The sequence below is a fragment of the Pundamilia nyererei genome, unplaced genomic scaffold, assembly GCF_000239375.1.
Source record: "Pundamilia nyererei isolate P.nyererei 1_Seehausen unplaced genomic scaffold, PunNye1.0 scaffold00369, whole genome shotgun sequence".
Classification (NCBI taxonomy): Eukaryota; Metazoa; Chordata; class Actinopteri; order Cichliformes; family Cichlidae; genus Pundamilia; species Pundamilia nyererei.
Genome location: NW_005187770.1, coordinates 209,108 through 219,612, shown reverse-complemented (window position 1 = coordinate 219,612; position 10,505 = coordinate 209,108). Strand labels below are relative to the sequence as shown.

Here is a 10,505-nt window from a genome sequence, read left to right as displayed (position 1 = left end):
CTGCGTTACTAAAACCGTGAATTTTTTTGCGAGAATGTCTCATGACAGTGACGTAAGCGAGTGCGACGTTCGTGACAACAGCTGTGTGCAGATCAACAATGGATAATATATCGAGTGCGGGAGAGAGTATGAGCGTGCAGCGTTTAAAGCGTGGAAGTACTGACCTTACTTTGAGTTTGATTCCATAAAACGTGACAAAACATTAGTGTCCGTTGTGTGTGGGAAGAAAACTTCTTTTTACAGTGAAAACTCCCTAAACTTCCAAGCAAGCACCGAGTGCGCTACCACGTAATGGGAAATTCACAGTAATTAGTTACTGATTACTTGACCAACACTGCTTACAATAACATCACCTTCAGTGCATCCTGTGTTGGACATGTGCCGTTTTAGCTCTTTATGAGACTCTTGTGGTCACAGCAAACGCTGGTTTCCTGAGATGACCATATTAGGGAAATCACCTCCCTCTGATCTCAGACAGAGCAAAGAGCAGAAAAGAAACTATGTTTAAGGGCATTTTACAGCATTTGGCTATGTTTAATATGAGCATCCGCAGTATGTGTAATAACAGAAAATGAGCAAAAGCGGAGAAAGTCAACTTGGCAATTTTCCAAAATATTTGCCCTTGTAAATGCTTCCACCTTCAAAGGTGGTCTAACTTTTGAAAATGTCTTTTCAAAAGTGAGTTTTAGAAAATATATTCACAGAGAGCTGTCGTCACTCTTTACAGGATCCAAAGACTTTCCAAAACCAACCCTCCAACACAGCAGCACAAGCAGCATTAAATATTTTCCACTCAGCTATCAGTCGTGTGGTGTGACACCTCTCCCACAGTTTGAAAGGAAGTCACAGCCCACTCTAACTGATAACAGCAAAACATGTAAGGGTTATCCTTTTAATCACCTGAGCTTACATGGCACTGTGCAGATTTCTCTTTTCCTTTTAAACAAACAACCTTTATTTGTCACATACACAATCATACAGACTACAACATGTAGTGAAATGCTTGGTGTCCGAGCTGCAGACAGGCTGCAGACGTAGCCGTGCCATGGGGACGTTTCCTCTCCACCACAAGACATTTGTCATGTGTGGTCTTCCTCCTTGTCAAAAATGTTCAGTTTGAAGAAAGACCATATTTTAAAAAGAACAAAAAATTAAAAATACACAAGAATATCTAGTAAAATAATCCAGATTTTGTTTATCCATCTGTCCATCCCAAACTCCTCCATGCTCTGCCTTTGAGACACTGTAGGTGACTTATATTCCTATTTTAAATTGACCTAGAGGACATTTCTGGGGCATTTGCTGAAACTGAAGGTCTTTTGGAAAACCTAACTTTGTTTTGCTGATTATGAGCAACACTTTTCACTTTTAACAGTTTTCCCAAATATGACTCTGATCTCTGGTACAGTATGTTGACAGAGATTCAAATCTAAACAAGAAACAAAGAAGAACATTATGCGTCTGATGTTTGATTATCAATCATCAGGTGTTGAGTGGCACAACAACACTGAAAAGACCTGTGATCCATAGCAATCCTTTCTCTGTTCTCAGTCATTCGCTGCTGCTTCTACTTTTTTTTAGTAAAGATAACAATGGTTCAAAGTGCCTGCCATGAAGAGTATACCCACAGGAAGTGTTGTGCCTCCACAGTCTAATAAAAGAAATGAAACCAGCAGCATGAAAAAAGTAAAAGCGTGAAATGTGTTAGAAAGTTTACGTCAACAATGAAATAAAGTAAGACAGGTCATTAGTCTGAAAAAACTCAAGGCTCAATCCTGCACTCCTGCCAGCTGTTCATGAGCGAACTCGATTAAAGCTTAAAGTACTTATGAGAACCTGAGCCTTAAAAATTATGCATTAATCTTAAACACAGGCTTAAAAACTCTGCAATAGGCCCTGGGAAGATGATTTATGTGTGTGTGTGTGTGTCCTTATCACCGTGTTGGATGCAACACATAAGTATAAATCCCTTGTGAAGTTTGGCTAATTTACCTAGTGTATATCAAGCCAAATGTTATAGTTTAATATAAGATATCTATCCACTCTAGTCAGTTCATCATGGCAGGGTAAACCGTTCATATGTGCGTATAAAAAAAGTTTAATTTGATTCAATTTCCTCTATATACACACACACACCTACACATATCTATTTTTGTGTTTTTATTTTGGACTTTACTGGGGTAGTTCAAAACCATTGTTATTTATCGTATACTCGACCTTGGTGCAGCCTGTCAAATTCACCCACATCTGCATCAAACATCTGTTTCAGTTCCTCTTTCCTTAAGATAATATCTTCATGATTGGCTGCCCTTTACAAACAGAAGGTTTGATAAGCAGGTGGGTGGAGCTCCTCTTACAGAGTTATCATGTTTCTCAAGAAGCACAAACCAATCAGCCAAGGAGCAGCCGTTGGCTTGCGATGTAAACTACATAAGAGGCTGATGCCATTGCTAGCATTCGTGACTGAGCATGGGTTTAATTGCATTGTGGTTGTGTCCTAGTGTTTCATGTGGTGCCAGTGACAATAGAAACAAGTACAATTATGAGACTTTTTCTCTTTATTCACTGCTCTGCTTATCTGACAGCTGTGCGTCCTTATATTAAAGCTATGGCTGGCGATGTGTCACCATAGACGGTACTGATTGATGGTGCTGAGCAGGATAGTTGCCGAGTGCAGCGTGAAATTTCCATGGAGATGCATCGCAGGTTAAGCTGCAGGTTTTGTCACAGCATTTCAAAAGGGGTGTGAGTTTAGGTATAGGGTTTGTGGAAGGTTTAACACAGAAGAATAAACCCCCTGTAAGTTTGTGCCCATCAAAGAGAAAGAGGTCAGCAATGTGTGAGAACATTTGACCGGTCAAATAAGTCTGACAACACACTAGGGAATATTTAATAGTTGATGGTGCTCGTTAATCTGAAAACTCCTCTCTGCCCACTGCTTTTATGGAAAGTTGCACACAAATTTTAAAACGTGTAATGTCTGACAGGACAGCCAAGCTAACACTAAATGACTTTGAAGGTAGGAAGGGTCCAGTGAAAATCATTTTTCAAGGTGCATTTTCTTTACATTTCACCTGACACTCAAAATTCTAGTGTTATAGTAACGTTACTATAACACTAGAATTTTGATTAAAACATGATTTAAATGATTAAATCATGATATGCCATATACATTTTCCTTATGAGATGAATTGTCAGTGCAAACTCTCCACTCACACTCCACTGACTAAAACAGTCACTTTATCAGAAATGTTTTGGTAGCAGAGGAGCATGCTGGGAAATGTATCACTTATACTTCCGCACCTTGTTCCTTGTCAATTTGTGCAAAATGTCTGCAACCCCACACACCTCAACTATGTTCCTCTTATGGAGAGGTTATCCGGTAGTGCTGTATTTTAATTGTGTTTAGCAAGCAAAGCAAAAATGTGCCTGTCAAAAGAGGAAGGAAAGAAGAGAGCAGGGTGAGGACAGCACCAGGACGTGAGATCTGATCAGTGCTAGGCCTGAACGATGAAGCTCAGACGGCTGCGTAGCAATGAACCATTGTTACCACTTACATGTTAAACACGTGCACTCAAACTGCAACATGAGTGTGTGCATGTAGCAGCTGCTCCAGTGGAAACGATCACTGAGTGAGGAATTTTCTAAATGAGAGTACTTGTTGTATGCTGACTCATCATGTCAGTTTGTGTTTTATTATGACTATATGCTGCTAGTTTTTGATTTATAGTGTGTGTGTGTGTGTGTGTGTGTGTGTGTGTGTGTGTGTGTGTGTGTGTGTGTGAGAGAGAAAGATACGTTGTTTGCTCAGGTGTAACAGGGCTCTTCACAGATGGAAGTGAGAAAACAAACCCTGAGTAACCCAACAGAAATGGGACCCGTGATGGAAGAAAATCCCGGCATCTCATTTGCTTCTTCTGCATTAAACACGAGGTAACAGCACGTACATGCGTGAAAGCTGGAGACGGGGACGGTCACCCACTGGTGACGCAGCCACCCCAGAGGTCTAAATCAGTCGTAGCTCACTCAGCGATCACCGTGCAGCAGCGCAATACGAGGAAGTGCGCGTGCCCGTGAACCGGTGCGTTTCTCTTCATTTCCTGAATCCCGCTCCCGAGATTCGCAACGACATGGGAGGCCCACGGACTCCAACCAAGTGAGGAGAAACTGGGAAATGAGGCGCGGAGGTAAGGGATCCTTTTTTCCACAGACACCCAGCGAAGTTCCTGTAAACTTTTTGCCTTTTGTGTTCTGCTGTCCGCAAACGAAACCGCGGACCTGCGAGTTTAGAAGTGCCGCTTAAAAACACTGTGAGTTTAAAACAGAGGATACGATGCAAAAACGCTCAATAACGTTGAAACTTTCATTTTGTGGGGGTGATGCTGCAGCGTCACTATAAACAACACCAGTGGACCTGCTTTCAGCTGCTGCTTTGTAAAATATCCATATTAATATTTAATCGGACAGTATAGATAAAAAAAAAGTATACATATAGTATGGTATATGTAGTAGGACCGTGTAGTATCACCTGAGAACAGGTGTACAACCCGCGATACGCTTCAAATCACCGGCGTGCGCTACCTTCCCTCTGCTGCATTTAAGTGCGGTTGGAAAAACTTAACGGACACTACTGTGAAGAATCTCGGCCTTGTTTCACATCCAAACTGTACCCAAGCAGTGAAGGGTTTATGCTTTATGGGCGAATGTACTGATTATATGTGAATGTGTTCTGTGGGGACTATTCATAGTCAAAGGATGCTTTACCGCTTGCTGAAATGAAAATAAAGAAGGTAGAAGGTGAAGACGGGGAACAACTTGACCTTTGACTAAGGAGCCACAGTGCACCAGTAACAAATGTGCTTCATTGTGCAATGCCAGTAAGACAGGTGTTGCCTTTGTCACCCTTCGGGCATGAAAACTGTTAACATGTTTATCCCATACATACAGTTATATAAAGGAAACCGTTGACATGTCTCTGCAGACACATTCATGAAGGCAACCTGCCAGGATTTTGTATGTTTATATTTTGATAAGTTGGCACGGAGATCCAGACGACACTACTGTAACACTGTTGTATTGATGGCGTTATATCAAGTTATCTTATCAGATGTTATTCGCAGTGTTATTCTGCATGTGTTTAAGGTTTTAGATTAGCGTTATGCATTTTGATGCATTAAACAGTCACATGAGACCAAAATAAGATGCCTCTTCTGCTCTGCCTCAACCCAGCTTTGTTTTTTTGACTCGTTTTTGGTTCGAGCAGCAGTAACACGTGTCTGACGCACATCGAATGCCACCAGGAAGTCACATGCTGGTTTTTGGACTCTGGCAGTTTGAAGGGCTCTATGAATGCTTGCTCAGATGCATCACACAGACACATACCTGCTGGTTCATGCTAAGTGACAGACTCTGAAATCCTGAAGCATATTATTTGTCTGCTAATTCAACAAGGAGCCAATGTTGTGAACGCACTCAATGGGACGCTTGGCTAATGCAGCCTCACAAACAGGCCTCAGAAAAATTCAAACGAATGGCTTGGGTGAATTTTCACACCATGAACTTCTTAGAAACAGCTTTTTTCCCCCCTTTTTTTTTTAGCAAAAATGTGACTTCCACAGCTGAATTTGAGAATCGTAAAATTAGGAGTCCGTGGGTATTTATGCACTTTTGGTGACAGTTTAAGGTGGCCCCTGTGGGAAATGTGTTGGCACTTGAGCATTGGCATGTATTTTTAACCTCAGATGTTGCTGCTTGGTCATGCCCAACCCCATCTGCCTCCTGATGTTGAACGCTCACATTACTTGTTTCACACAGCAGAAACAAAAGGCTTCTGTGTAGTGCAGATAACCATTTGCCTTGCCTCTGATAGATTTGCACGGAATTACTTATTACTTACCAACCAAATTTGTAAATCACCTGATAAGTTCAAACTGAGAGAAGAGCTTTGGCGGACACAGATAAGAGCACATCCTGCATCAGCTCGAGACAAAACACCTCTTTTACTTTGACATTATCGATTGACTCAGTGTTTTACTGGATGATTAACCACCACAAAAGATGTACTGACTATCGGATGTGGTTTGTAAGCTCAATATGCTACTCACCTACCCATAAATGCTAGTGACTATGGTCATTTCTAGTCGATGAATTACATGCCCACATGTTTTTATTAATCACACTCAGTAGTTTGTGCTGATTGAACTTGGGACATTGAATCAATCACAGCAAATGAGCTGATAATCAGCAAGAGAGCTATGTGATCACTGCATAATGAGCTGACAGTGAATGAATAGCTTGTGAAGCCACTGAGTGCAAAGGTCATTAGAGTTCATTACTTTGTTAAAGCGACATATGTGGTGTTTTTATGGTGTTACACGGAGCAGCTTCAACTTAGAAAAAGAAGAAACCAAACTGAAATCATGTTATTCACTCTTAAAAGTAAAAAGAGATCTGTGAGCCCTTCTTAAATCTTATCCTGGATGAATCACATCTTTCTAGAAGAAAATAAACAACAGAGGCTGAGGTGTAATGAGTTGACACAAGTGAAACTAAACTGTGTTATTATAAAGATAACTGAGCGTTGCCGGTGAAATAAAGGAAATCAGTGTGCGTCGCATGTAAACAGAGACGCTGCTTATGAGCCTTGTGGCTCTAAAGACAAAAAAAAGCAGAATCAGACAGACAGAAATAAGTCATAATGAAAGCTCGGTATAGATGGCTGCACTTCCTCAGAGTACGGGTGGATGTAATGACCAAAAATAAATTCCTGCTAAATAAGGCTTCCACAGAAAGTGCAATAAAACCCCTCAGAGCTGCTCGCTGTGTCCAGCTTCCCAAAAAGCTCCGTACCACCAGAAATGTAGGAGACAGCATTTATTAAAGATAAAGTTCTACTGTGGTAGAAGAACAATGTGGTCACAGACAAAGGAGGACTTCCTGTTTGTGGCCATATTGATGATACAGACCTGGTTCTAATTTGTTTCATCTCAGGAAATGTATTAACTTTTTTGGAACAACAAATCTAAAGGTGTGTTTATCTGGAAGGAGGAATGAGTTATATCTGAGAATTTGGTCATCTCTCTTAGATCAGTTCCATACCTTTGCGGTCTGACGTCTTCCACCAATGGGCTGAGGCCGTCGGCGGGGCCAGGATGAGTGCAGACCTGCTGTTGGAGGAGCTGCTAATCAAGCGTTCGCAGCAGAAGAAGAGGACGTCGCCGCTGAACTACAAGGAGAGGCTGTTCGTCCTCACCAAGAGCCGGCTGACATATTACGATGGAAGAGCTGAGGTCGCTTTCAGTTTCTGTTCATTTGTTGTATTCTTACATTTTATACAGGAGGAACAATGCGGTTTTCGTCCTGGTCGCGGAACACTGGACCAGCTCTTTATCCTCTCCAGGATACTTGAGGGTGCATGGGAGTTTGCCCAACCAGTCTACATGTGTTTTGTGGACTTGGAGAAGGCATTCGACCGTGTCCCTCGGGGTGTCCTGTGGGAGGTGTTGCGGGAGTATGGGGTGTCTGGCCCATTGCTACGGGCCATTCGATCCCTATACAACCGTTGCAAGAGCTTGGTTCGCATTGCCGGCAATAAGTCGGACTCGTTCCCGGTGGGTGATGGGCTCCGCCAGGGCTGCCCTTTGTCTCCAGTTCTGTTCATAATTTTTATGGACAGGATTTCTAGGTGCAGCCAAGTGGTGGAGGGCTTTCGCTTTGGTGGCCTCAGAATCTCATCTCTGATTTTTGCGGATGATGTGGTTCTGTTGGCTTCATCGGGTGAGGGCCTCCAGCTCGCACTGGAACGGTTCGCAGCCGAGTGTGAAGCAGCGGGAATGAGGATCAGCAACTCCAAATCTGAGGCCATGGTTCTCAGCCGGAAAAGGGTGGAGTGCCCACTCCGGGTCGGGGATGAGTTCCTGCCCCAAGTGGAGGAGTTCAAGTATCTCGGGGTCTTGTTCGCGAGTGATGGGAGAAGGGAGCCGGAGATCGACAGATGGATTGGGGCTGCAGCTGCAGTAATGCGGACGCTGCACCGGTCCGTCGTGGTGAAGAGGGAGCTGAGTGTAAAAGCGAAGCTCTCAATTTACCGGTCGATCTACGTCCCTACCCTCACCTATGGCCACGAGCTGTGGGTAGTGACCGAAAGAACGAGATCGCGGATACAAGCGGCAGAAATGAGCTTCCTCCGAAGGGTGGCTGGCCTCTCCCTTAGAGATAGGGTGAGAAGTTCGGCCATCCGGGAGGGGCTCAGAGTAGAGCAGCTGCTGCTCCACATCGAAAGGAGCCAGCTGAGGTGGTTCGGGCATCTGACAAGGATGCCCCCTGGGCGCCTCCTGGGTGAGGTGTTCCAGGCATGTCCCACCGGGAGGAGGCCCCGGGGCAGACCCAGGACACGCTGGAGAGATTATATCTCTCGGCTGGCCTGGGAACGCCTTGGTATTCCCCCGGATAAGCTGGAGGAGGTGGCTGGGGGAAGGAGGTCTGGGCCTCTTTGCTTAGGCTGCTGCCCCCGCGACCCGGCCCCGGATAAAGCGGATGAAGATGGATGGATAGATGTTGTATTTTTATTTTTAGCTCCTTTAGTACTGATGAGATTATGTGATGGTGAAGCGTTCATCTTCCACTCCTACAGTACTGGTTAGACTTTAGTGAAACAACATTGATTTGTACATGATGTGACTGTAAGTCTCCCTGACATCTCAGTGGATTTTAGGGATTTTAGTTCTCAGACATTATAACAACCTGTGAATTGTGATGGATCATGAGGAAGACAAGCACTGACAATCTGATCATTTTTGCTTTTTCTTAAAGCCGACTTATTCTGCTCATGTTCAGCTCTGTAACTTTATTCTTGAACTTTATTGGAGTAATTTTGCATGATTAAAATACAAAAACAACTCTTATTTATTTTTTTACAGTCTCTCCTACAACCTGATTTAACCCCCTTCAGTTAAGGCCACCCTTACTTTAACAGAGCTTCTTCTGACTGGCTGCCTCTCATAGAAATAAATGATTGTGGGTTTTAATGACCATATTAGGGATATCCCCTCTCTATGACATCATACAGATCCAAAACCAAAATTGGGGGGGGAAAAGGACAGAAAAGGAGAGCTCGCAACAGTCAACAACGTGAGTTTTGGCTCACATACATGTAGTGACTTCATTTTGAAACTTTGGCCATGTTTTATAGGAACAAGACACAAATAACAGACAATAAGGAGAAGCACTGGTTCAGAGTTCATGCTTACCTGGTTCTATACTATAATCCTATAGCATAGTCTGGGAATTAGATGTTTGAACTTGCCAGTGAAACATGTTTAGTATCCAGTCAGCTTACTTGAAGATGAAAACTGGAAACAGCAAGCTGGGCTCCTGTTCAGCAGTTATTTTAGAGACATTATTAGAGAGAGAGACGCGGTTTTCAAAGAATGCTGAAGTGAAAGCTTTTGGAGAATTCAACAACAGCAGAGATGATGCAGAAGTCTAACTTCCAGGGAAGAAAAGCATCTTTTCTTATACCAAGTTTTTTTGGCATTCGGTCATTTTATACCAGTTTTTCATGCATGATACTTTGGATCAAAATATTGCCTTTTAAAAAATGACTTTTCTTCTTTTTTTGGTACATATTGTAATTTTGCTTTTGTGGTACCTTTTTTTTCCTCCTGACTTTTAACCTTTGAAATGGTGATTTTTAACCTTTTGTTTAAGTAAATAGCAGCTACATGTGGGTGTTTCATCAAAAAACATTAAAGTCATTTGAGTCAGCAGTAGCTCTGTAATGTTACACTGAGCCAGAATAGTCATTTATCTCTTTTTATATTAAGTTAAGCTAATGGTTCTGGTTCATTTGTACTGCACAGGTGTGAAAGTGTCATCAATCTACATTGTTTTAATATGATTTATGCCCTTCAACTGTGAAACTGAAAATGTCTGTTTAAACATCTCGTTGGTTCAGGTAGCAACACCCTGTTTTAAGCTGAGTGTTCACTTTCAGTTTTTCCAGGAATGCCCACACAGCTGCATACAGGGCTCTTATCCCAGTTTAAATCAAAAATTCTGCTGAAGGAAATGAGTTACATGTCAAATTAGTTCAACAATCATTTGAATACTGCTAATGTGCAAATATGCTATGTCAGCACAAAATGTCAAAGTGTCTAAGACTGCAAGTTGGATAATATTACAAAGACAGCAAACATTAAAAAATGACATGATGTTTGCATCAACAGAAGAAGTTCAAGAGGGGCTCCATCGAAGTGAGTCGCATCAGATGTGTGGAGATTGTCAAGAATGGAGGAGGGGTCATCCCCTGCCAGAACAAATACCCCTTTCAGGTACAAACACACTACCACACTCTCACCTGCAACCAGAGAGACCTCTTTCTTTATATGCATACTGTCGAGTTAATGAGTAGTAATGCAAATACAGGGAGTGCAGAATTATTAGGCAAATGAGTATTTTGTCCACATCATCCTCTTCATGCATGTTGTCTTACTCCAAGCTGTATA

General features: G+C 42.5%; 1 protein-coding gene across 1 annotated transcript in view; it reads left to right on the top strand.

Moving 5' to 3' along the window:
- Positions 1 to 3,963: 3,963 nt before the first annotated feature.
- The window catches only part of tec (tec protein tyrosine kinase), a 26,981-nt gene continuing 20,439 nt past the window's right edge, over positions 3,964 to 10,505 (top strand). The window contains exons 1-3 of the mRNA XM_005752632.1: positions 3,964 to 4,187; positions 7,086 to 7,289; positions 10,227 to 10,331. Of these exons, the coding sequence (XP_005752689.1) occupies positions 7,152 to 7,289; positions 10,227 to 10,331 (243 nt within the window). The 5' untranslated portion in view covers positions 3,964 to 4,187; positions 7,086 to 7,151. The remainder of the gene's footprint in view (positions 4,188 to 7,085; positions 7,290 to 10,226; positions 10,332 to 10,505) is intronic.